At 53.9% G+C, this 27,033-nt stretch overlaps 1 protein-coding gene across 1 annotated transcript; it reads right to left on the bottom strand.

Moving 5' to 3' along the window:
• Window positions 1–4,091: 4,091 nt before the first annotated feature.
• Window positions 4,092–23,464, bottom strand: ATP6V0D2 (ATPase H+ transporting V0 subunit d2). Its single transcript, XM_006924058.3, has 8 exons — window positions 23,320–23,464; window positions 16,581–16,752; window positions 12,956–13,134; window positions 11,780–11,859; window positions 10,436–10,513; window positions 5,970–6,146; window positions 5,653–5,730; window positions 4,092–4,914 (listed from the first exon to the last, which is right to left on the bottom strand). Exons 1-8 carry the CDS (start codon window positions 23,444–23,446, stop codon window positions 4,753–4,755), a joined length of 1,053 nt encoding a protein of 350 aa, XP_006924120.1. The 5' UTR covers window positions 23,447–23,464; the 3' UTR covers window positions 4,092–4,752.
• Between the last annotated feature and the right edge of the window lie 3,569 nt (window positions 23,465–27,033).

The following is a 27,033-nucleotide window of genomic DNA, read 5'->3' as shown; positions in this document are numbered from 1 at the left end:
GGCCGGGGACCAGGGTCGCGGGGACAGCAGGCCCTTGGGCACAGACCGGTCCTTCAGGAAGGGGCCGTGGGCAAGCAGGAACAGATTGCCCTCTGCGACGTGCCGTTGACCTCTCAGACCGTTTGTACCGTCAGCCCCTTTCCAGTCTTTGCTCACTGTGTTCTCATTAGTGTTAGTTGAAAGCTTTAGTGTTCACCTTGGAATCCGGAGTTCAGACAGTGATGGCAGAACCCGGCCAGCATCTGCTGGAGCAAGGGAGGGGACGTCTCAGCTGTGTCCGAGCCGGCCTTCTCGCACGCCCACTCTCCTCCGCCTTGCAGTCAAAGTCGTTTTTCTAAAGCCAGCTTTGACCAGCTCGCTGCCCCAGCCCGTGAACCCTTCCCTGACCGAAGGGTCTAGTCCATTCCCCGTCGTGTCGCATGGTAGAAGCTTCGGGAACCTGCTTCTCTCCGGACCCGTTCTCATCGAAGCCTTCAGATTCCAAAGCTCCAAGAGAGCTGAGCTGTTCACAGCTCCCAAGTGACCAAGCTGTCTGTCTTCTACCCGTTGGTGGGATCGTGTGCTTGGAAGACGCGCTTTTTCTGCAGGGCGTGCCTCTCATCCCCATTACATAGCACATGCCCTATCGTTCTCCAAGAACCAGCTCAGATATCCTTCCCTCTGGAGAGCTTTCTGGAAGTATATGGATTGACACTTTCCCTCAAAGCTCCTAGTCACGCCCTAAGCGTCTGAATTGTATCTGCTGTGACGCTCAGCGCGTCGCTGGGGCAGCTGCCTGTCCTCCCTGAGTGACAGCTTGTCCTTCCACACCTCGCCTTTCGTCTGCACCCCGGTATAGCACAGGAACTTAGTAAGGTGTCGAAATTATTCATTAACCTAAAAAGATAAAAACGCAGGGAAACCACTGTTCCGTTTACAGCTGCTGGAGTCTGGAGCCCGCCCACGGGGTCGCCGATCCCAGCAGATGCCCACCAGGGTGCCGCTCAGCGCGGTGACACCCCGAGGGACCAGCTGGGGTACGACTTGGCGCGGTGACACTTAGCGGCCTGGCTGGGGTGCCGCCCGGTGCGGTGACACGCTGCGTGGCCCAGCTGGACCTTTGCCTCTCCGCCCCTTGTCCTTGGCACTGGCCGTTTCCCTGAGGGCAGAGATGCCAAGTCTGGCTGGGCCGATAGGCGACTCCTTTCCCAGACAGTTGAAAATGAGTCGAGATATGCAGAAACGGAACGTTCTCAGAGCTGAGTCATCCGCGGCGAGTGTCCCTGAGAAGGTTCACGAGCACCAGCTCCGATGGCTTCTCTCCCTGCGCTGACCTCTGTCCCCTTCCTGAAGTCATGAGCGACCCTTCAGACGCAGTCACCTATTTCATTTGGATTAGCTCCGGTCAGTGTCCTGTGCTTGCACGTGAGAGGATCGTGACCATGAAGATGCTGAAGGGCTGCAGACTGCGCCGGCAGAGTCCCTGTGCGGGGTTAACCGTCGGCTTCTCGCACGCCCGCTCGGCGAGGCTCCGAGCACGCAGATTTCATAGCCCTCTCAGAGACTCGATTCAGCAGAAACAACGGGAGACAAATCCACAGGAATCTTTTCTGCAAACCTTATCAACACAATTTAAATCAATTTTTTTTTCTTTTCAGGTGTCCTGTTTTTATATTTTGCATAAAAAGGATATATTTTTTTCCCCTTCAAGAACACTGACTTTTCACTTCAAATTTAAGATGCCGTGTCTAGCTAGGAAAGGATTTTGGCTTAAATTGTTTCTAGAGATGAGGTCCACTTTCCCTCCGTGCCAATTAAAATGACACGGTCTGACACAATGTCGTATCTGATGTTGCCATAGCAGCCGGCAATAAGCGGCTTTACTTACTAATTAGCCTGACAGTGCGCTGTGAAATTCCTCCTCCCCGAGGATGAGAGGTTATGAGATATGTGGCTTTTTTGTAAACATAACCTTATATGACAGGAAACCCAAAGAGCAAAGTTCATCCAGATGAAGCAGAAGGGGAAACGCACTCAGCCAGAATGCTGAATCCGAGCGGGGAGCTGGCAGAACCAGGGAGAAGGTGCTTCTGTTTGTGACCACACACACACTCGGCCGCTTACGAATCAGAAGGAATCAAAGGCTTGGTTTTGTAATGCACTTTGGCACTTGGCGTCTCCCCCCCCCCACCCCCGAGGTCCTTAAGGATCATCACAGGACATTCTGAAAACCACGTATCAGTCTGCTGATTCAACTCTGCCACTTCCTGTCAACGAGAATGCTAATACCGTAAAAAGTCTTCACATACCCAGCGGTTTTTTTTATGTTTTTTGTTTTTAACAAAGTAGTCTCAGCTCTCAGGAAACAGAAAATAATGCATCAAAGCCAGGGGCCCTCTGAGAACCCAGGCCGCTTCGCACGCCTGGGCGCTGAGGCCGACGGCTGAGCAGGAGGCTCTGTTTACTTCTCTCTCGCGGCGAATTGTAACTGGATGAAAGTTTGGTTTTCTTGCTCCCGGTGAGAGCAGCAAAGCAGATTCAACGGAAGAAAGCTAGAGAACAGACATGAAAACGACTTGCATTACCCGACAGGGAGAGGACGACAAGAAAATCGCGGAAAAGCCCCCACGGAAGTACAGAACTTTGGCTGCGGTCCTCTCGAGGAAGGGCAGACGGGCTAGTTCAGCGTGGCAGCCCCGAGGCAACACCGGGTCACCATCACCATCATCATCATCATCATCATCATCATCATCATCATCACCATCTGTCCTTTTTGTGCCTTTTTATATTCCGAACTTATAATGAAAGATACTTTCATTATAAGTTTTTACAAGGCAGCTATACATTTAACTCCTGGACACAAGTATACACTGTGGACTGAAAACAAATTTTATACGTAGAAACGCAGCCCTGACAGGGCGGGCTGTGGAGCGTATGCTGGCGCGTGGGCGCTGCCCGCGAGGGTCAGGGCAGTCTCGGGGCGCAGGTGGCACAGAGCGCAAGCCCGCGTGCTGACCGCTCCGTGGCCGCGGCCACCGCCCCGGGTCGGCCTGGCTCCTGACCGTGAGCGGTCCCTGTGTCCTGGAGGACCGGGCAGCAGCAGGACTCAGGTGTCCAGGTGCCCCGGGACTGCTCTTCCGTTCAGACTTGGTGGCCCTACAGGTACTTTCTATAACAGAAACCAAAACGGAAGAACGGGGCTGGGGGAAGGGAAGTACCTCGGGCCGTCAGGAGGAGTTCGTGTCCAGCGTGGGGACAGATTTATCTAACTTCCTGTTAGAATTTATCATAAGACTGAGCTGACACCTGGGAGGGGAGGGGACCCAAAACAGGGGGCGGCGAGTCCCAGGAAACAGACGGGACACAGACCTCGGGCTGGGTGGAGCTGCAGCAGACGGGGCCGCCGAGGACTTGCAGAGGGAGCGAGTGGGGAGTCGGGCGGGGTGACTGGAACGTGGGCCGCCCCAGGAGTTTAGGAGGGGGCGGACTTGGGTCAGAAGCGGAAGAGACTGAGGCTACGCTCTGCCATGCAGGTGGGTGGTCCTCATTTACTAGAGTTTATTGATCTTCAGTCAACTATACTCCGGGAATCAGGTACAATCATTCTAGTCATAGATCTATGTATGTGGATATCCAGTGGCGAATGTCTGATCTCACGCTAAAGGCCCGTGTGATCGACGCTAAGCAAGCCTCGTGCTGTGAGCGATGCAAGGCGGCCTTCGCGATCCAGGTGCCTCCCGCCTCGTGCCTGGGATTGTCACGTGCACCGACCGGTCATTCGGACGCGGAGGAGGTGGGGCTAGTGCGTGTAGTGAGCTCCCACTTCGTGCAGGCCGTGGGCTCAGCACTTAAACCTGCGATTTAATCTAAACCCCAGAGCAATCTCAGATGGGGGCCCTGAATCTCCAAAGCTCAGTAACCTGCGTATGGCCACAGAGTTCCGGAAATCAGGGAAGGTGGACTCAAATTCCCGACGGTTTCCTCGAAGCCTGTCCTGCGCTAATTTCTCAGAGTCCGTGTGTGTGTGTGTGTGTGTGTGTGTGTGTGTGTGTGTGTGTGTGCGTGTTTCTGGGCAGCTCTGTGCACCAGGTCTACTGAGGTTTTATGGAGATCCACACGCTGCACGCCGCCCTGTGCTTTATGCTGCTGAATGCGTGAAGTCCAGTTAGTGGGCTCGTCTTCTCAGGCAAAGCACGAAGGAATGTGTGTGAGAGACAGAGAGACACATCCTTGGTTTGAAGAAAGCTGTGTGAGCGATAAGTTATTAGCGTGGCCTTGGTAACAAATTCACCACTACTTATGCCCAGGGAGGTGACTCAAAACTCCGCCGCTCTCCCGAGCCGACCGGATCAGAGTGTGTTTGGAAAAAAGACAGTATTTCCCAGCACACGTGGTCCGTGTGGGCCGCGAACAGCCCCGGAGTTTTGTGGCCCCACGGAGGGAAAGGACAGTCAGACAGTACAACAGACGCTCGGTGCCGCTTCCTGAGAAGCAGGAAAAGCAGCAAAAACGCTTTTATTAGATTTGATTCTTAACGCAACAAAACATAAGCATAGGAAGAGCACCGAGCGGCTAATTAAAACGCGCATCGAAGGGCTGGCGACAATGAGCGGACGAGATCGAAGGCTGCAGGGGGCAAAGGGCGCTTCGCCACGCGGCTTCTGTGCGACGTGGGGCCACGCGACGCGGCCCCGGGTTTCCCTCAACTACCTCTTCTCGGCGTGGGCGATTTTCCGCGCCGGGAGCCCCCCCACCCCGGCCCCCCGGCCCGGGTTACAGAATGGGAACGTAGCTGTTAATTTTCGTCCGGTGTCTCTGCGAGATGCATTCCGCGATCCACACGACGTTCCTCGCTTCCTGCTCCTTCAGCTTCGTGTACGCGTAGAACACGCCGCAGTGGAACTGTCTGTTGAAAGCCAGCACGTTCATCCTCACCTGCGGAAGGACGGGAAGCGGCGTGGGCCGTGGGCCTGGGTGGTGCGTGCCGCGCAGGCGGACGCCGGGGCAGGCGTCCCAAACCGGATTGCGCGACCACCCGCCACCCCTGAGTCCGCGCGGCATCGCAAGGGTCTCGGGCGCACGTGCGTGTGTCTGTGTTTTCTGCAGAAGGTAGAGAAGTAAAGGAAGAAAATTTTTCAAAAACTTTTTTTTTTTTACTGGGGTCGGGTCTGAAACGGAACGATCCCTGCGTTCTTTTCGTTTCCAAAGAAGGTGGAGAGGGACCCAGTCCCTCATGCCACCCTGAGCACGTCACGCAGAGCGGCCGGGGAGCGGAGGCCCCGGGCTCAGGGTGGACGCCCGGTCCTCCCGCCGACGGCGGCTCCCGTAGCGGCCTCCTTCGCGGTGGTCGGGCGGCACCCTAACTCACCCGACGCACGGGCCGCCACGCCTGTCTTTACTTCCTTCTGTCACAGACGCTAGTGAGCGGATGGAATGTCAGACCAGGACAGGGCGGCATCACGAGGGCCGTTCACGAGGTCGTGGGGACACCCGGCGTCGTCCCTCCACGAGAGGCTGCCTTCTCTCCAGAGTGCCGCCGCGCACGCGGGTCAGCACGGGGCACAGCCACGAGCCGCCACCGGACGTGGACCACAGGGCCCTCCGAGGCACAGAGCGCGCTGACGCCCAGAGTGAGGGAACGTGTACGCGGGCGGTGCTCCCCGTGCATCGTACCTCGTGCTCGTAAAACACGTCCTCCAGCGACTTGCCCCCGCTGCCGTCACCCACCGCGTCGAACAAAGGCTTGTACACCTGCAGAGAAGACGGGACACTATTTCCCAACAAATCCTTATTTCTTGTAAACATGAAGATGTTTTCCCAACCATATAGAAATTCTGCGTCTATTTAAAAAAAAACAAACAAAAAAAACAAACGCTGTCCAGAAGGGCGTGTGTTTAGGTAAATCTTGGGCAGAGTGTAAATGTGTGACTCGTAAAGGACACGCGCCGGCAAGACGCCGCGAGGCTTGGGGACCCCGCGCCCCCACGCACTCCGTAATGGTCCGCCACCCTCTTCATCTGCTCGAAGTCCTCCGCCTGGGCCAGCAGGCGCAGCCCCTCGGGGTGCAGCTTGCCACAGGTCGGGTAGAGGGTCTCCCGGTCGTCTTTGCTCAGCTCGGTGCCGAAGGAATTCAGCGTGATGGTGAAGGCACGTCTGTCAGCCTCGAACTGAAGTGCAAGACAGAGAGTCAGTGGAAGCCAGACCCCGAGAGACCAGGTCGTCCCCGCAGTGACCCCGAGAGGCCAGGTCGTCCCCGCAGCGTGCCCTTTCCCTCCGGGTCCGTGTCTGATCGTGACACGGGCCTGCGGAGCCCTCCCTCGGTCTCTCTGGGAGGGAGCGACGTCGTTAGCTAGGAGAGGCTCACGCAGCCATGACGACAGCCCGTGACCCTGAGCCGCTGCCAACCTTCAGTCCCAGGCACTCTGTGACGACTCCTGCATCTATCTCGTAGGCCACCAGACTCTCAAGTGTCTCCTCCTTGAGAATGGGAGCGGCACCTACTCATTGGGGTCTACTCCGGGGCAGGACAAAGTGATGTAAGTGGCAGCGTCTGACAGGGTGTTGGGAATGAAAGGCGCCTGTCACACATGCTGATGTCCCCTTCCAGCAGTTGGTGTCAGTGTGAGTCTTTACACAGTGAAATTTCGTGCACAGTTTTCCTTCCTTCCTTCCTTCCTTCCTTCCCTCCCTCCCTCCTTCCTCCCTCCCTCCCTCCTTCCCTCCCTCCTTCCTTCCTCTTTCTTTTTTAAAGTCCTAGGTTAGCTATCAGTCAGTCTAACTCTGTGGCTAAGAATCCCGTGGCCGGGGGCAAGGCCCCTTCCCGTCGGGGACTCCGTTTCCTGTCTGAGACGAGGGGTTTGGCCACACTACCTTCCAGCGTGGCTTTCCCCTACGGCACCCTAAAATCTGTGCGGATCGCGCCTCTTGTTCGCTGTGCGTTTTTGTACCCCCCGTGCCCGACACACGGGAGGATCTGAACCGATTGCGAAGGCTGCGGAACACCCTACGATTCTGCCGCGTGAAACATTCTCCAGCATTCTCCACCGGGTTCCAACCCCGGGTGTGTTCCACGGACCAGTAGCTTTGACGTCACCCGTAAGCGCGTTAGAAATGCAGTCTCGGGCCACAGTCCAGACCCACTGAACCGGAATCTGCATTTTAACAAGATTCCAAGGTTATTTATCCGCACACGGAGGCAGAAAGAAAATCTAGGATGTTCTCTGACTAACTGATAACAAATCCAGACTTGCCAGAGATTTTACTGGAGCCTTTCTGTCAGAACAGGTGTTTCCTGTGAGGGGCAGGGCTCAGTTCCTTCAGACCTTCCCGCTGCTCTCATGGAAATTCTGGGGGAGCCAGAGACGGGGAGTGGCCTGTCTGGGGACAAAGGCAGTGGCCTCTGGCCACCGAAAAGAGCCAGTCCTGTCAGGAATGTCCGACCTCACACGGATAAGAGGAAAAATGGCAAAAGAAACCTTAAAATAAAGATCAGGTGGGAGGAGCACCCAGGGGTCCCCTGTTCCAGATGAGCGTTGGTGCTCCCTGGTCCTACGGGGTTAGGGCTTTTGCGGGGAGAAGCCGGGCGGGCAGCGCTGTGGCCCCACAGAGAGCGGCCAGGGCGCAGACACGGCGGGGTGGGAGGAGTGTCACAGGCCGTGTCGAGGCGAGACCGGGCTGGACCGGGCTGGACGGACCACGCGCTCCCAGCGTCTTGCCTGCTCACGCCTTCCCTTCGCCTATGAGGAGCGCACCCCGGGCCCTGGCGCCCCACGCCGAAATCCCGCCTGCGCTTGTGGACCCCGGCAGACGCGGTCCTTCCTAAGGAGCGCTTCTGTGTCTCCCCTAGTGGGGCAGGGGCTCCTTTGTCCCCTGTCTTTCTTCGATGTCCCGACCGCATGTCCACCTCGCCCCGTTCTTCGAGTCTAAGAGGCCGTGCACGCGTGTGTCCTCTCGGGGAAGAGAGCTATAACTTTGAATTGTAAAATTAGCACGCTGCCCTCGGCCACTCCTCAGCAGACATTTGACACGGCATCTGGAGGCGAGCACGTGGGGCGGGATTCGCTTCCCCGAAGCCCCGTGGTGTCGGCACAGGGCTGGCGTCCGCTGGCACCGTGACATCAGAGGCCCCTTTCTCCACTCCTCCCTGCACACTCGTTCATTATAAAGCCACAGCTTTTGTTGCAAAATAGGACCCTATACTGTTGACTTATGCAACATCGCCGTCAGCCGGGCTCGGCTGGGTCCTGCATTCCCGTGGGTTCATGCCTAGTGGGAGCCGGGGGCGGGTCGGTGACAGTGGGGGACGATGGCAGGTCTGGAATTAAGACCAGCCTCCTCTGCCCGTGCAGGACGGGAGATGGGAAGGACTTCGTGCTTATTATTCCCCGTTTCCTTAACCAGGGGCCGGGGGGCGGGGGTCAAGGGCATGCGTGTGCCTCGAACGCGAGCGAGGCAGCTTCTTTTTATGTGAAGTGACGGTCCTGTAACTAGGTCCCGTTCTTGCCTGCAAGCCCAGGTTAATGCTCTCCTCCGCCACACCGAGTCTTTTGACGTCTCCTGTCGAACGAGGTGACGTGAGAACACGCAGAGAGAGCTCTACAAACTCTAAGTGCTCGCTCGTGGCACAAACGAAGGGGGAAGTCATGACACGACCCGATATATTTATCTAAATCTGACACATCTCGTCCGATCAGACCAGTAGAAACGTCACGGGGTGTTCCCACATAAATGCGTAAAGATAGTTAAATGGGTTTTTATTTTTAATGCAGCTCGACAACCACCTAACGTGACAGTATCAAGGCCGTAGGGACAGACAGAGCACTGAGTGTGCAGTGTGGTTCGGTCAGACCCTCCCAGCGAGCGACAAGCCTCCTTATGACACCGTGCTGACTCGTTACGGTACCAGGAATCGTCCCTATTCAGTTTTGATTCTTTACAGCACGAGCAGTGTGATCTTGCTTTTGACTTAGCACTTGCTTTTCTGTAAGAGTCGTGACTGGTGAATTTCATACAGAGGGGATGTAACGCTGCGGATAAACCTGCAGGAACCAGAGCCAGGCTGCCTGGGTTCAAATCTCGACACGACCACTGACTAACTGTGAGACGTCAGGCAAGTCACCAGCCTCCTCTGTGCCTCCGCTGCCCCTTCTGAAAAGCAGATATTCAGCTACCCACCTCGCTGTGCTATTTCGAAGCCCAAGTGAATTCGTGCATAGAAATCCCTGAGGATAATATCCGGCCCATAACAAATGTCGGCTACGAACGGTGCCCTCGTGTACCTTCTGTCAGCTCCGACGTAACTCAGATTTCGTACGTTTTGTCAGGATAGAGGATACGAACCCTTTCTAAACCAGAAGAATCATGCGTGCGGAAACCACACTTTTGAGCTATAGTTGATGTGGCTTCTTATACGGTGGCCGGTTGTGAAATTTATGTGAAGAGAGGGAGAGAGCTTTCTGGGGTCACCGGGTCACTTACGTCATGTGATCAGCGTGTCTGAAGGAGGCTCACTCACTTTCTGACATTTAGCGTGCCATGAAAAGAATGTTACTCGTCAATGCCCACGTTTCGTGTTATATCAGTAAGGACAAAAAAATGTTTTCTGGAGCTCTCTGGTGATGAGCTTTTTACGTCGAGGACTGCTCTGGCTTTAAGAGTTTCGACAGAGGATAACAAAAGGTCTCTAACTGTAAAATGTTAATGATCAGATATTTCAGAACATTAGGTTAACATATATGCAGATGAAGTTATTCAGGGTTTTTTTTTTTTTCCTTCTTTTTAATCTAAAGGGTAGTTCTTATTATCAGGCTTTCTTAAATCAGAAGTCACCGAACTACGGAAGCATCTACCTACCAACAAAGTCAGAGTAACAGATAATCTGATGATTAAAGATATTCTTTGGACAAAACTTGGTATCACAAGGCAAAGCAAGGGCTTTTCCAAGCCCAGATAATTCACTGAGCATGCCAACAGTGACTATCTAGGAGTCTTCCTACCCAGCAGGAGCACGTGGAAGGCATGGGCCGCCTGTGTATTAGCATTTGTGGGAGGGGCGAGGCCCACACCCACCGCAGACTCCCCTGCCGGGCTGCGGAGTCCCCACGCCCAATGCTCCCTCACCGAAGATAATCTGGGTGATGGTTATGAGTGCCTATAGTCCACACTGCTGTAGCTTACTAAATTTTTAACTAACTGTGGCCTTTGTTCATACAACAGCAAAATGAATCATGACCCAAACTTTCGTAAACATTATTCTTTTCTAATTTCAAAATAACACTTTTACGTAGAAAACTGGGGAAATGCCACTTTTAAGTGAAGACATCGAATGGCATGCATACACTAAAATATATTGCTGACTTTAGATAAAGGAGCATCTAAGACGAAGGATAAGTGAGATTCTATAAAGGAAACGTGTATCAGCACATTATCTGGCATGAAAAAATTCGAAAACTCTTACCTCGAGAATGGGACACATAATTTCTGCTGTGACATCACCATAGTTCTTGCAGAATTTATAGAATGCCTCGAGGTAAGACTTAAAAAGAAGATAGATCACAAAACAATAAAGTGAATATATTCTGCTTTTGATGAACATTTCTAGATCAGCTTTTCATGGCTTCTTAAACAGTGATGGAAACCGAATCACTTCTCCCGTAGGGAGATGTTTCATAATAAATGTGGAACAGGTTTTCACATCGAAGCACGTCGCACGAGCTGGAAGGAGAACTCCATGCAGGAGCAGAGTCGCCCTCACCGTGCCTTATAATCACTTACGAGCACTTTTTTGCCTGATTCTCGGACGATGTCACATGGCTAATTCTTGCTCCTCTAACAAGAGTGCCACACTCTTATGAGCTAAACAGGTGGCTCTCGATTTGGCCTGTGGCGACATTTCACGTCTGAGGGCTCGGGAGGCACCTTCGGGGTGGCTGCGGGTGCGGAGGTGCCATAAGGAGGCAGGGTCTGTGCTGCGGTCGCACTGCCTGTGCCCGCATCTCGACATCTCGACACGGGTACGAGAAACCGTACCTCTCCACGCCTCTGTCTTCCCACCGAGGAATGGAGACGATGTAGCTTTGCGGGGCAGCTGAAGCGAGTTAATGCCTACGATCGCTTAGAACGGCGCCTTCTGTTAGCTGTACGTTAGGGGTGCCTCCTCTAAGCCCCTAAGTCTCTCTAAGACCAGGAGAATCGCCTGAATGCCGCGCTTTGGAGGGGACCGTATGCTTCAGCATAACGCGTGGGCTATGTGGCATGGCAGCACAGGTTTATTCAGTTGCTCTGTGGCCACATGGGTGAAAGCAGATTTTGCTCAGCCACATTACAGGCGGCATAGTTCACGCAGTCAGTGGCCAGGTTATGCAAAGTGGTACATAGGATGTAGTCCACAGGTGGCCGTCTCGTCATGCTGTCCACTGTCAGTAGATTAAAGCTGTGTGGACAGATTAACTGTGAGATTTAGGGACAGGATGGAGGGCAGAGGCGGACGCCACATAACAGGAGGTTTGCCGTGAATGCCGGCAGCTTTAAAAATGATATGCTTAGCCTCATTCCGCTATCCACCCATCCAATCGACCTTTCATGTTCCAAGCAAAGAGTGGGGGATACAGAGAAGAATGGGGTATTGCCTCCTCTCAACTGTCTTGCTGGCGGGGCGAAGCTGACACGCATGCACGTTCCAAATACGCATCGCTTCGTAATCGCAGAAGTTGGCGAATGGGCAAAGTCACTTCTAATAAAGAACTCTGGTTGTGATGTATGTTACAACAAAGAAGAACATTGTGTCTGGAGAAATAGTTACCTTGTACAGCTTGTTGCGCAGGATCTCAACATTCAGTTCATCCAGAGTATTTTCGGACATGCAGTCTTGAAAGAATGGAGCTGAAAACAGAAATTATCATACAAAATAAATTCATCAGAAACCGCAGACATTGTCTCCCGGACGCACCACCCCCTCCACACCGGCGTGGACCCTGGAGTTTCAACCCCCAGACGTGCCAGCCTAGTGGCGATGAAGACAATGGGGGTGACTGTGAAGCATTAACTATGCACGAGCCCCACATGAAACACAGGACATACTGTAACCTACTCGGTCCTCACGACGCCTTGGAACCGTTCTCGCTAAGGCTCGCTGTCTGAAGCCCCCACGATACCTCGTGGTGATACTTACCATCTGCGACCTTACTATGTGCTAAGCCCTGAGCTGTACTTAAACTGTGTCTTACTTAGTTTCCAAAACTCTAAGATGAGGAATGGCCCCGAGTCACTCTGTTGGGACCAGGCAGAGCCCAGCTTCGCGCCCACGGGTGTGTGACGGCAGACCCATCGTTTCCCTCTGTGACCTGCACCCTCAGCATCAGACGCTCGAAGGTGACAGTTGTTTTTTTTAAAACAAACGTCTGTCCTAAACGGCAACTATTTTGACAAATGATCTATAGTGCCTTGCTACTACTCAGATCTCCTGACGGTACTGCGTACGGAATTGTCCCATTGGCCTTGCGAACGCTACGGCTGTTGTCAGTGCCAGATCATGACGAAATCGACATTCATTGTCTCAGTGCTTCTGGTCACCCCACAGACAGCCCCGAGCACCTCGAGAAAATGGGGTTCCTGAACTTCCCGGAACAAAACGCTCCCGATATGAAGCCTTAATGAGACGGAAGTTTAAAATGACAGGCTAAGGAAGGAGTCACGTAAAACCCAGCTCTAAAAATAATATTTTGAAGGACGGCAAGTTGGGTCACTTATTTGCCGTGGTCTGGTGCGGAGGCCAGGGGTGGGGGGGGAGGGGGCGGCGGAGCCTCAGCTCCTTCTCAGCCGCAGACGGTTCTCCGTGGCCCCGGCAGGCGGTGCGTCTGTCCGGTCTGAGGAATGAGTGGGCTGGGCTGGGTGGCTCCTTCCTGTCCCGGACAGCCTGACGCTGCCGGCCGGGGAAAGTCGTGATCGGCCACGACAGCGCCCGGGGCGGGCGACGTACCGAGCGGCGTCTCCACCAGCACCGCCTGGAACAGGTCCGACGCGGTCTCGGCGATGTTGACGGCCTCCATCTCCGTGAACCGGCCGAGCGGGTGGCACTTCCCCAGCATGTCCTTCACGGCCTTCTTCTGCAGCGCCCCGTTCATCAGCAGGATCACGTTGTCGATCATGTAGCCGCACCTGCGTGAGGAGAAGGCTTGGTGGCCGGGACGCCCTCCCACCCTGTCCCCTCCGGGGAGCGGGACGCAGCCCCCCGGGGACAAACGTGCCCGGCCAGCGCCTCCCCTGAGGAGGTGGCCCAGTCCCTTTACTGGGGTGAGCGAGGGAACTATCCGCCAGTCCGCGGTGTCAGGGTTGGAAAACCCATATTCGATGTAACCACAGCTAGGCATGGCTTCGTGAAACCCCTACACAGCGGCTGTCCCACGGCGGGCGGGGTGCACGGTTTGGGGTGCACGGTTTGGGGTGCACGGTTTGGGGTGCACGGTTTGGCGCGCACGGCTGGCTTTATCAGAACGCGCCTGCGAGGCTGAGAGACAGACCGAGCGAGCCTCGTTCTCCTTCAGACGCTATGTAAACCTGCGACGAAGCCCGTCATCAAGGATTCAGAATTCGAGGCATTTAAAAATAAGTGAAAATGTTACATCTATTAATTTTACTCGTAAATATTCAATACTTATTTATTTAAAATATTCTGTATTCCTTTCCTCCTGTGAGACCACAGAGAACTTTCCAGGCCCCTCTGGCCCGAGATTTCCACGTCTGTGTATTTCCACCTGTCGTTTTAGTGCGTAGAATCCTTTCCAAGTTCACCTCTCGCTCTGGGAAGATGAGGGGTCGTCCGTGCAGCTGGGCAAGTCGGGGAGCCGAGTGGCCCGGTCATGTGGGAAGACCAGCACGGCCACCGTCAGCGTGCAGCCCCAACAGCGTCAAGCCTGTCGCCCTCCTGTCCCGCATCTGTAACCCTGGCATTGCCCCGTGTCCTCGTTTGAGGTTTCCGAAGGTCGAGAGGTTTAATGGTAGCCCTCAGGTTCTGAAGGACGTCGTCTTTGTCTGTTTCCTTATTTCCGAAATGCCAGTAGTATTGGTGCCCCTGGTGGGGGAGTAGTAAATGGATTTCACACGGGTAAAGCGATTGTAACAGTGCTGGCTGCAGTGAGCCCTAAATAAATTCCAATGACTTTTATTTTAAACACACGTGCTTCTTTCCAATTAAATAATAAAAAATACACTAGATACCGTAAGATAAAATGAGGGCGGGGGCATCTGGATCCACAGCAGGGCGGGTTCTGCCCCCGACTACAGGACCAGCCTCAGACCTCTGCCTCAGCAACGGATGGGGAAGGAGCAGGGCTCAGAGACGGGGTTACGGGGCTCAGTCGTGCCCCCTGGTGGTTGATCGATGCCTAACCAGAAAGTAACCGAAAAGCCCAGGAAAGGTTTTTGCTTTCGGTCCTAAACTCTGGCTCACCCATTATCACCCCCAACCCCTGACACCAGTTTTGCCGATGTCCTGTGGCCCGGCCACCCAACGGCAGTGACGTTGGTTCTGCTCTCTGCTGGATTCGTTTCTGGTTTTTACTCCTACCATACTGGCCAATAAATAACCAATATTCAAGTGCTCTATGTAATATAAAATTCTGAATCGGTCGGAAGTATTTTTCTAGCTCTCTGTAAGGTGCTGCTAAATACAGGATTATGATTGATTCAACAAATATTCGGCACCCCTTACGTACTATTGATTCTAGGTAGGAATATGAAAAGAAATAATGCAGAGTTTACAGGAGAGAGAGAGAGGGAGAGAGAGAGAGAGAGAGGGAGGGAGGGAGATCAAGGATAAAGGCAAACGCCCCACCACCACCATCACTGGCCTAACACCAGCACCACCAAAACCACGTTTCCACTCCCAGCTTTGTGCTGACATCGTACCCACGGCGTTGTGACCCCCTGTGTCCTCATACGGGTTCCAAACAGACATCGCGAGTGACTAGAAGTATTTGGAATGTTAATTTTTTTTTTTTTAGAAATGGGGTGCACTTTACCTTGATCATGTGGTAGCTGTCGAGAACTAAGGATCTCGCTCCGTTACCACTAAGGCAGCTCCTCCTGGGTTTGAGATTCCATAATTAGGCAGCAATACGTCGGGGAGTCACCACTTACGAGGGGCCACCCACCCAGAGCCTCAGAGTCAACGGAGCCCGAGCGCTTCCCCAGACGTTCGGGGCGCACTCCCGCCAGGAGACAGGCCTCTCGCCCCCACAATGCGAACCGGCAGCTTCCTGACTCAGTGAGGAGGGGGCTGCTGTCTGTCATCACCCCGGCACCAGGGCTCAGGTGTCCTGAATTCACCTGCGGTCTGAGAGGCTGATTTCACACAGCCTGCGGCTCACGTTTGTTTCCAATCACGGTGCCTCCGCTTGCCAGACCGTGACCCGGGCAAGTCCCCGCACTTAACTTTCCCTTTCCTCCTCCTCCAGGTGGGGACAAGAACCGAGGGAGGCTGGTCAGTGGGGGCCGCATGCGAATGCGCGGGGAGCACGCGGCAGCGCCCCCGCGCCCGGTGACGTGCCGCCAATGCCGCGTGCCATTCGAGCGCCGTTTCTGCTCCCATGCAGCTAGGGCCACCTTGCCCCGCAGCTCAGGGACCCTGACTGTGTCCACTATCGCCCCCGCCGGACCTCTCTGCCGGAGGCGCCCCAGGCGGCCCGGAGGCGAGATGGGAACTCGCGTCTGACAGGTCCTGAGCCCAAGCGCTCTCCCCGCGACCTCTGAGCGGACCTGGCCTCCCTTCTGCTTCGTACGTCTTGGGTTTCTGCTTAAGATTTTTATTTTTAAGGAAGGGTCTTGACGATATCTACACACACACACACACGAAAATACTCTGATGGGATAAAGCCCGACTTCCCTAGTCTGCCACTGGGGACTTTCCCCACTCTGCCTGGAACTTACCTCTCTAACTTCCCTTCCCCTTGTCCCCGCTTCCCGTTCGGCACCCCGACTCCAGCTGGAACTGACCGTTACTCATCCGACACATGGCCCGCTTCCCACCCACAGGCTTCAGCCCAGAGGCCCAGCCGTCTCTGGCCACCGACTCTGCCCGCTCCAGGCATGGCAGTGACGTCAGCCCTTCTGGGAGGCTTTCCAGAACCCTCTCAAAGGAAGCGCTTGGGCTTTGGACTGAGTCAGACCCAAGTTCATATCTCGTATTTGTCCCTGACTCGCTGTTATAACCGTGGATTCTTAGCAGACGTTGGCACCTGTGTCTTGTCTATCAGTAAAGTCCTGACCCGCAGCCTGGCAGGGGGCCTGAGGGCACGAACAGGGAGCCCGGCGCTGCGCACACGCCCCGGGCACACCTGCGACCACGTCCTGCCCCGCGCCCTGGGCCTGGTCACCTCGCTGCTGCTTCTTCACCTGCTTATTACAGACACGGCACAGAAATCCCTGCGCGGCCACTGGGGAAAACATCTCCTTCCTGACACCAAAACGCGTTCCCGACAAACCAAAGTTCTAAATGTGAAAACGGGGCAACGGCGGCAGCAGATGAGTGGGGGGCGACACCCCGCCTCGGACTGCAGTGCCGTGGGCGACCGCATGGGACTCATGCGCTGCCGGGCGCCACTCACGTGGTGTAGGTGAGGAAGGTGCTCAGGGGCTCCAGGGAGTGATTCCGGAAATACTCGAATTCCCTGCACAGCTTCTTCCTCATCTCCGTGTCGATCTTGGAAACAGTGAGAGGATTCGTTTCATTAGCCAAGAAGTTGCCGTAATCAGTGGTCTGGAGATGAATCTTCAGATCTGAAATGAAACGGAACCGCCGGTCGGGTGAAACCTGGAACATGCACGAATAACCTCTGCGGCATCGCAGGATTTATGCCGCCTTTCACGTCTAACCAGCATTCCCCTGCTAAACCCTAACGTGAGGACTGCATGTGGTTGAGACTTGAGCGCCATCTCTCAAGCAATAAAGAATTCAATGTTAGTACAGACGTCCCAGCCCAACACAAAGCCTTTCAATCACCTAAGAAATCTGGAATAGGTTAGCACATCCGAAGGACCGTTAACCACCCCCAGGGCAGGGACGGCAGCGGGTTTTACCCGAGCCAGGGCAGCGATTGGAAATGCTCGCTCGGAACCCGTTGAGAAGGATCCACCCCAGCGTGGCAGGAAGCGACGTTTATTAGTAATGCGGACTGTGGAGCGGGAGGCGGGGCGGGCGGCCCTCAGTCCCCCTATCACAGGCGAGGGCCTTGAGTCTCCGGGGCTGAGTGGTGGTGGAGCTCCAGCTGGGACATGGGTCTCCCTGCTCTTAAAATCCAGTGTCCCTTCCACGTGACCACGTCAGCATTCTTTAAGGGACAGTGTATTTGGTTGCCAGGTAATCGAACCGAATTCCGACTTCGTTTGTCGTTGCTGCGCCCTGAGCAGACCATGGCTGTCCAGCCGTGTCCTTTGGTCAACCGCGACCCCATCCTTCCCTCCAGTTCCCCTGCCCCTTTCCAGATTCGCTCTTCACAATGTATCCTTCAGCATTAAAGTCACAGTAACGGGCGGCTGAGGGCTTCTGACCTACCAGGCACTGTACCCAGCATATGTTATCGCATGTAACGCTTATGGCATGTAATCCTGAGACAAGACAGACAATCATCCCTGTTGACAGACAAGAACAGTGATGCTCAGCGTTGTCAAAATCACTCTGATAAACGGATTCAAAGTCAGGTTTATCTGACCCCAAAGCCACTTAAAATCTTATTTCATTGCCAATCACGTAAACCAGGCCGTCAGTTGTTCCGTAAAGCCTAATTCTGTTGGGAAGAACTATTCAATCTCGCTCATCTGAACCTCAAATTGATAATAGTTCCGGCACTGCACCTGTCACACGATGTTATAAAGCCTTAAGTATGTTAACTCCGAAGAGGCAGCCACACCAGCTTGCTTATGGCTTTTCTCTGTATCTTGTTGTGACAACTGAATGCTTACGTGTTATTATTAAGCATTGGGATATCGAGAATGTCTTTGGCGCCATCTAGCACACAGCTGGAGCCAACGTAGCAGCCTGGAGCTTGTGGAGTTTTCATTCAAACATTTATTAAGTACCTACTGTGTGCTGTCACCACAGGAGACCCGAAGGCGGATCAGATGTACTCCTCACCACAAACAGGTTGACCAGGAGCCAGGTTCAGTGATAAGGATCAGGACCTTCACATACAGGACAGAGAGACTGCGGACGAGGCCGGGGAAAGTTACCGAAGCACGGAGGACACTGAGCCTGAGATGAGCCTCGAGGGGCCGTGTGGGAGGGGGCCGCTCGGGTGCGGCGTGCGCCAGGGCTCACGGCAGCTCCGCGTCCTGAAGCATTAGGGGGAGAGGAAGCGGGGTGGGAAATGGAGCCAGGGCAGCAAGCGGGGGTGTCCCAGGGCGGGGGCGGAGGGACATCCTGGAGGACGACAGGGAGCCGCTGTGGGCCGTGGGCCGTGGGCTCTGGGGGCTGGGGCGAGGCGGATTCGAAGGAGGCGCTCGGGGTTCTCGGGTGTCGAGACCCAGCACAGGCCCCGCCCCCCGGCCGGGCAGAGAGGCGCGGGGGGCGGGGGGCGGAGCCGTCTGCCCCGCCCACCCCAAGATTCACTTGCTCAGTTGCCTTTTTAACTTCATTCTGAAAAATCACACCTTTTTCTTTTGTGCCATGTCTTGTTCGCCTTTTCATTTTGGCAGTTCAGACTTTTATACGATTTGACAGTTTGCGTTCTGAGCGCTGGGGAATATTTGCCCACAGTAGGGTCACCGATGGTATTTCCTTCACAGCCATGACGTTTTGCTCGTGTGACATGTTTCTTTTCAGCAAAAGAACTGCCAAACCTTTCAGCCGCTGGAGGGACTCTGAGATTAAATGTCGCCAGTGACGCAGACGAGTGTGAGGAGTGGGACCTTCGTGTCCCCAAACCGCAATGAGCAAGAGACTCTTGCGTTCAGAGCCGAAGGACGGCTGACTGCCAGTAACGGTTCGATGGCTCTCGAAATGGGTTCAGTCGCCCCCCGACCCGCTTCCCCACACGGGGACGTGAGGGGCGAGAACTCGTGGTCGAACGAGTTGGGACCAGCGGCTTCCCGGCTCAGCCAGGGACGGCTTTCTGCAGCTCAACCCGAGCGACCTCGGGCACGGAGCCTCCCCGGCTCCGAGGAGGCCCCGGGAGCGCGCGGGGCAGGACGAGGGACTGGGACGTCGTGGTGACCTCCTCTATTAGTTTGCTGGGCAGATCCGCTTTAGAAAATGACGCGTTTTTCGTTTGTTTTTGCTCCTTTCTGGCAGCTTCTGTTTGGGGCTCTCTATAAAAGGGAACTTTCACCCCTCGGATACTTGTGCCAAGAAGCACCTTCGGCTCCGCGCAGCTCCGCCGGCGCCGGGTCCGACGTTCCCTGGCCTCTCTGAGCTCCGCCGTCTGGGCACGAGGTGCGTACAGCACCTGTGCCGTGGGTCCCTGTGGGACGCGCAAGGCGCGGGGAAGCGCCGGCCCACAGAAGCCCCTGTGTGATGCTGCGCCCTTTTCTCGCTCACGCCCTTTGCTTCTAAAATAATTGGGTTCGGCGTGCTAAGGACTTTGGATTTTAGTCTCTACACCAGAATTTTCTCAAGCAACGTGCTGGAACCACCCACCGCGTCTTACGATGACCCCGATTTTAATGAATATATCGATATCTATAAAACCATACTTCTTCCTCCGTTTCTGCTGATTTACCGCCGTTCTCGTAGTGATGAAGTGTCAAGTCCTGTTTGGTGCTTTTTCGCTCCGCATGGCCTGCGTTTTCCTCGATGTCCCCCCGACGTCCACCCCTCACGCCCCTGGTTCAGAGCGAGCAGCTGACGCCTGGGTTACTGGACGTCCGAAGCCTCATTTCTCCTCATACGTTCCCTGCCCCAAGTTCAATCTTTCCTAGAAATCATTTTGACCTTGTAATGATCCCATAAGCAGCTTGGAGCCACGGAGGAAAGTTTCGGGCCGATTAAAAACGACTCAAGGTATTTGTAGAATGTCTTACGACGGGAGGAAAGGTTTTGATATGCATTATCTCTTAACCTTCACAGCCATCCCCATTTCACAGGCGGAGAAACAGAGCCTCGGAGAAGTAAGTCGTTCCTGTTTTCCCGTGCGCATTGTTTGAAGGTCAGACACGTCATTTGTCCTCACTCAGTATCTGGAAGCTCCACACTTGGACCTTCGCGATCCTTCAACATTTTTCCCCGCCTACATTCCAGCCTTATCTCCAGGTAGTCCAGCTTTGCAGCCACACTGGGGCGCTCCCCACCCATCCGCTTCTATTTTTCTTATCGGTAACTTTTCCTAAGCTGTTTACCCTGTGGGCCTAGAACGCCTTGTCATCTGGCCTCTCCTCCCCTCGGCATTTTCCCAACCTGCTCTCCACATTCGGTTCACCTTCAAATCTGTCTTCTATCTGTAGGTTTAAACTGTTTTTGCATTTTAACTGTTTTTACTTACTTATGATAGCCTCTCCACTAGATGCTGTTTAGAGGGCGAATAATGCCTGTTTATCATGTTCTCCACATTCCCTAATACAATTTCCATCACCTGGATGAGCTTCAAGTATTAACAGATTCAGCCTGTGATTAAAACCCGTGGTCACAGGGCCCTTCACTGGGGAGTTCAGGGCACCTCGCCAGAGCAGCGGCTCCTCCTCCTCGAGCACCAAGACGGACATTTCCAAAACAAACTGCTGTTCTCGGAAGGAGAAGAGGGTCAAGCACAGACCCACCAACCGAACACCGTTCACCTTAACCAAGGGGACAGGTGTTTCAGGGGTTCGGGAGTTTCAGGGGTGCAGGAAGGGGCACACGAATTCCAGTCCCTGGTACACACGCTGCCCTCTGGGGCCCTCGGCATTTCCTGGGATTTCCTAAGCTTTAGTTTAGGGAGCATCTTCAGAGACCTCCGACCGTCCTGAAAATGGCGTCAGGCCAGCCACGCGTCCGTGAGCTTCAGATGAGGAAGCACCAGGCGTGAGCGGAAGGGCTGGGACTTGGCCCCCAACCTGCAGACACAGCTTCCGTGTGTCTCCAGATCTTACAACGTGCAAAACCGAGCCCGAGGCTCGGGGGCCGGGAGGGAAAGCGCGAGGCGAAGTTTCTGCCCTTTTTTATTTCATGAGAGTTCTTTTCTTCTAACTTCAGCTTTATCGAGGCAGAATTGTGAGGTATTTAAAGGGTACAGCGTGGTGACCCCTCCCACCTAGCTAACGCACAGCTCCGCGAGCTCACGCACCTGCAGTGTGAAGCTTCCAGGAGAGGAGGAGATGGGGCCGATGCTCACTCATGAGTTAAGCCCCTAACAGGTCATTCGGGGACCGGGTAGATGAGGGGACAGATGTCCTCACCCGGGGTGACACACCCGTGCAACGTCACAGACGCTCTGCTGGGTTACGTCCGCTGTGGGTACAGCAGAGCACAAAGTGGAGGCTGCCCGAACCGGACGCAGCAGGAAGGGGAACTGGAAAGGGGGGTTCAGGAGTGGGGACCTCACAGGGAGGGGGTCAGGAGGGGGGACTTCATGGAGGGGTCAGGAGTGGGGACCTCACGGAGGGGTCAGGAGTGGGGACCTCACGGAGGGGTCAGGAGTGGGGACCTCACGGAGGGGTCAGGAGTGGGGACCTCACGGAGGGGTCAGGAGTGGGGACCTCACGGAGGGGTCAGGAGTGGGGACCTCACGGAGGGGTCAGGAGTGGGGACCTCACGGAGGGGTCAGGAGTGGGGACCTCACGGAGGGGTCAGGAGTGGGGACCTCACGGAGGGGTCAGGAGTGGGGACCTCACGGAGGGGTCAGGAGTGGGGACCTCACGGAGGGGTCAGGAGTGGGGACCTCACGGAGGGGTCAGGAGTGGGGACCTCACGGAGGGGTCAGGAGTGGGGACCTCACGGAGGGGTCAGGAGTGGGGACCTCACGGAGGGGTCAGGAGTGGGGACCTCACGGAGGGGTCAGGAGTGGGGACCTCACGGAGGGGTCAGGAGTGGGGACCTCACGGAGGGGTCAGGAGTGGGGACCTCAAGGGGTTCAGGGATGGCGACCTCACGGGGGGGGTCAGGAGTGGGGACCTCACAGGGATGGGGTCAGGAGTGGATACCTCATGGGGGGGGTCAAGGGTGGGGACCCCACCGGGCGGCCTGCCGTCCAGCGGGCAGAGGGGTGCCCCAAGGGCTTGAGCCAAATGGAAGGGTTTTGCAGGAAAATGGGTGGAACCAGGGCAGGACACTATCAGTGAATAAAAGGTTATTTTTAGTTTGTTTTGGGGGGCAGGGGATGCCAGGGTTTCTGTCAGGCAGGTGGCTTCTGCTTTCCGTGGGGAGTGAAGAGGGACCAGGTGCCAGGTCACCTTCCAGGTGCTGGAGCAGAAAACCCCAGACGGAGGTCACGGACAGGTTTATGGCATAGACCGTGGTGGTTTCACGGTGTATGCTCCGCTCTAAACTCACCAAGTTGTATAAAATATGTACAGCTTTTTGTATGTCGCTCATACCTCAGCGATTAGTGGTTTAAAAAAAAAAGATAATGTTCATTTGCAGAGCGCTTTGCAGTTCTAATGCATTCCCTCAAGCGCTTCCTGATCTGTTTCTTCAAAAACTCAGCAAAGCAGGTGTTATCACTGCATTTCACAAGGGAGGACTCTGAGGCTCAGGTCACCTACCTAGACCTGGCAGAGGTCAAAGTCGGGAGCTTTGCACCCAGGGCTGGCCTCGCCCCATGCCCCTCCCTCAGTGGGTATTTTTTAAGTTAGGCTTTGGTTAAAGACAAACCTCAAATAAACTCTCACACCTATAGATAAACTGGGGATAGAATAAAATTCTCTGGTCCGAGGTTCTTAGCATTTTTTTTTTTTTTTGGCCATAGATCCCTAGGTGATCTGGTGACATCTTTCTCCAATTAATATTTATAAGTATGTATATTTTAAATATGTAATGCTGTCCTTTATCAAGACATCACTATCAGGATTAAAGGGTGAGTGCGATATCCAGGCTGACGAGACAGGGAAACATCAGTGAAATTTCTAAGCGTCTACAAGAGCTGTACAGCAATGTGAAAATACTGACTTTCTGTTGGTGACCAAGTGCCAGCCACGGTGACGGTGACCTCGTGCCTGCATTCGTAATGACAGGAGGTGCTCGGTTTCACGCAGAGAACACTGAACGTGGAGGTGTAACTGTGTTTCGCACCCCAGTTCGTGGGCCCCTGGCGTCTGGGCCCGGGGAGTAGGAAGCAGCCCCTGGCCCTCAGGTGGGGGCGGGGGCGGGGGACGGGGAACCGCAGCCCCCCAACCATGCTCCCCGTGTTTCCTGTTTATCGGGCAGCAGGGCGGCCTTACCTTCCAGGGTCTCGCACTGGACCAGGTTGGCGTAGTCCTGCTGGCTCAGGAGGCCGGCCTTGCAGCCCCGCACCAGGCCTTCCAAGTACCCGTGGTCCACGTTGAAAGACAGCTCGTCACTCTCCATCACGGGGCACGGGCCGCGGGGCTCAGACTGACGCGCTGTGTCCCCAGCCTCTGACCACTTGCTCTGGTCTGGAAACTGCCGGCAGCTCCCGGGAGTTAATCAGGAAGCGTCAGCTGATAGTCACAGTTTCCTCCGTGACCAGCTTCCTCCGGTTCCAGTGACTTTGCACACCGCGTGCTCAGCCCTGTGCTTACGGCAGCAGTGAATCAGCTCCACAGCCCACCAACCCGGAGGCCACGGCGATGGGGAGGGGCAGGCGGGCAGAGGTGGGGGTGGGGGACAGGCTCCCCTGGCCCTCCCCGCCTATGTCCCTGGAAGGTGAACCCCTGAATGTTTTGTAAATACCCGTCCAGCCATCTGAGCTCCTGAGCTTTCAAGTGTAAATCACATTTGTTCTAAATTTCTTTAGGACTATAAATGTGAAGAAAGAGGGGGCATTTAAAAAAGTTAAGTTATATGAATAGATCAATCCTGAACAGGCAGTTTGAAGAATCCGGGAAGCTAATTAGGCAACACAGGTGCTTGTAAAACAAACTAAAGCTATCAGCACTGTTTCATTTGTTTGTTTTAAACTTGTAAACCTTTATGATGGTACATTTCAAACAGATACAAAAGGAAACAATACCAGAGTTAACCCCCAGGGACCCCATCCCCCGGCTTCCAGCCAGTCTGTGGGCTTTGCCAGGGTCAGCAAGCTCTCTGCCCAGGGCCGGACGCCAAGCACTTCGGGCCTCGTGGGCCGTACAGTCTCTGCTGCGACCACACAATTTGGCCATTGTAGAGAAAGAAACCATAGATCACACGTAAGCAAATGAACGTAACTGTGTTCCAATAAAACTTTATTTACAAAACCAGGCGGTGGGCCAGATGTGGCCTCTGGCCATGGTTTGCCGGCCTCTGGGCCATGGTTTGCCAACCCCTGCTCTAGAACCTTGTTCGTTCACTTCCTCTGTGCCCCGAATCCTTGTCAAGTAAATCCATGATTCCATATTATTTTGCCCATAAATGTTTCCATGACTGTCTCTAAAAGACAAAGATCCTTTTAGAATACAATCACAACTCTATTGCAATGCTTAAAGTTATTTCTTAATATTAAATATATTGTCATCTTCAAGTTTTCTCAACATAATTTCTGTTAATTTTTAACTCGGATTTGTTTGAACGAGGAGACCTGGCATTTGGTTTATACGGCTCTTCACTTCTGCCCAGGTACACCTCCCCGGCCACTCACTCTGCTTTTTGTTTAAGAAAGTGGTTCTCAAGAGCTTTCCATTTTGGGGATTTGCTGATTGCATCCCGAGGTGTCATTTAGCTTGTTCTCTGTCTCCTATAATTCCCGTAAATTGGTTGCATCTGGGGGCTGGAGCGCTTTTATGTTAGATTTTTTTTTTCCGTTTTGCAAGCACATTTCACAGCAGTATTGCATATTTTCCGTCAGGATGTGTGTAGTGTTTGTCTCTTCCCTGCTTTTTTTAAATGTCAGCAGCCATTTATGATCGCCAGCTAGATCCAGTTTTATATGGAATAACAAAATGATTATTATTATTTTGTTTATCATTTCTTCTTCATTTATTAGCTGGACTACTTCTATAAAAGAAACTTTTCGATGCGAACTATCGATTATCTTAGTTCGCAATTCATATAAGAAAGCAGGATAAGCGCTTAGCTAATTCCATGTACCAGTTTTTCAAATAATGAGTTGGTTCCTTTGCATCCTTCAGAAGTGATCAATAAGGTGTTTTTTAAAAAATAAAAAGTATTGCTATTAACTTCTGCATTTAAACATAGTCGGCGCATCCTTTCGATGTAACTCTGGTGGTCCTCTGCCACTTCCCTGCTTTCTGCGAAGACAAGTTCATTCCACGAGTGTTTTAGACGCTTTTTGCCCAGATCTGGGCTCGGCCATTTCCCCCAGGGGCGCTGGTGTGAGATTACAGTTCTTCAGGCGTGTTCAGGAAGAGGCCCGTCTCCGTCGAGCAGTGGACGGCGGCCAGTGGTGAGGGCCTCACATGGCCCCAGAAGCCCGGGTCACTGCACCTGGGCGCAGGCTCCCGCCAGCAGGTGGCAGACGGCAGCTCAGCAGAGGCGATGCTTTTGCAGGTGGGTCCATGAAGGCATCGAAACAAGACAGCCCCCTCCCCCGTCAGTCCCAGAAAAACATGATGCTGAACACCTAGGTTTTAAAGCCACAGGAACTTAACTCCTGTGCATGTCCTTCCAGAATCCCAACCTGACTGAGGCGGATTTCGTGAGAAAAACCGGGGAGCCTGTGACAGCTGAGTACAGGACCCCGGCAGGCAAACCGGACTGTCCTGTGACTCAGAGCAGCTGCCGCACCCCCGGCCAGGGGCGCTCCTGCAGGAGCCAGTGACCCTCGTCACCACCGCTGGCCTTTGAGCTGCTTCGGCCGGAAGGTCCCTGTGCCTGAGCTTAGATGTGGGACTAGTTACACTTCGTTGACTTGGGATAATTCGAAGTTTTAAGGGCGTCTGGATATTTCAGGAGTTGGCTGGCCGCGGAGTCTGTCCCATCGGTGAACTGTAATGTGCTCTTTGCCCTCGTGGGTCATCTTTTGTACTTAAACAGAATGATATTTCTGCTTTGGTGTGGTGTTAGTTAAGCCTGGGCCCGGCATAGCACGTGTCCGCCCTCACGAGGTCTCACGGTTCTTCAGTGACTCTGTTCCATTTCTTACCAGAAAATCTGTCCTATGGCAAGAACTTTTAACCGGGTTAGAGAAGTATAGGAACCAGTCATCGCTCACAATATTTAGATGACGTATACGTAGGTATCACTATAATCAAAGGTAAACCGTTCGAAATCCTGGAATGATTTTTACTCCAAAAACTTAAGGGCTTAAACTCGTACTTCCATCTAAATCCTATATTCTCTCTTGCAGAGAAATGAATAATTACCCAAGCAAGACGATCGTTTTTTCTCATATTTTATATTTTGTTCTGTCTTTTTTGTCTTCTTTTCTGCTCACCAGAGCAACGCAAACTTTTTGCAAAAACTCCGCCATTACAGAAGTAGATGGGACGGAATGTCCTCTAAGACCGAGCTGAAGGAATAACACTGAGAACAGTGCACGTGAACTTAGTTAAGCTCCAAACACTTGCAGCTCATCATGCCAGGAATTAATTGTTCAGAGCGTCACTCTAGTTTGGAACCACCAGAGGTCACCATAACACCACAGCCGGCGTCTGCATTTGCTTTACCTTATCCGGACGTGTTTTCATTCGAAAAAGGTTCACTTCCAAGTTTAGAGGAGCTGCTTCCCGTGGCTTCTGGGGAGGCTTTTTTAGACGTCTCGCTGGGTGCCAAGGAGCTCTGTGCCCCCATCTCTTACCCCAGCCCTGAACACGCAGTGACCCTTTTCTCTCTCCCATGTAGCAAGTTGCTTTTTAATCTTTTCGTCTTATTTCACAGTCTGGTTTCATGGGCCCTATTTATGCGCAGCGACCTAACCTGGTTTTAAGGATCCTGGTGGAAGGGATGGGGTGGGGGAGGGGAAACGCTCTGTGAACAGTTTTGAGACACACAATGGACGAGACACGTGCTCTGGGACCCTCCAAATGCTTGCGGAT

This window comes from Pteropus alecto, unplaced genomic scaffold (genome assembly GCF_000325575.1).
Source record: "Pteropus alecto unplaced genomic scaffold, ASM32557v1 scaffold87, whole genome shotgun sequence".
Taxonomy (NCBI): Eukaryota; Metazoa; Chordata; class Mammalia; order Chiroptera; family Pteropodidae; genus Pteropus; species Pteropus alecto.
Note: the sequence above shows the minus strand (reverse complement) of the source record. Positions and strands in the feature narration are given on the sequence as shown.

Coding starts and splice junctions, on each gene's coding strand:
- ATP6V0D2 (XM_006924058.3), bottom strand. CDS start 23,446: ATGGAGAGTGACGAGCTGTCTTTCAACGTGGACCACGGGTACTTGGAA. Junction 13,135..16,580: donor ACCTTCCTCACCTACACCAC/GTGAGTGGCGCC, acceptor CTCCTCACGCAG/GTGCGGCTACATGATCGACA. Junction 11,860..12,955: donor GCTGGTGGAGACGCCGCTCG/GTACGTCGCCCG, acceptor TTCTGTTTTCAG/CTCCATTCTTTCAAGACTGC.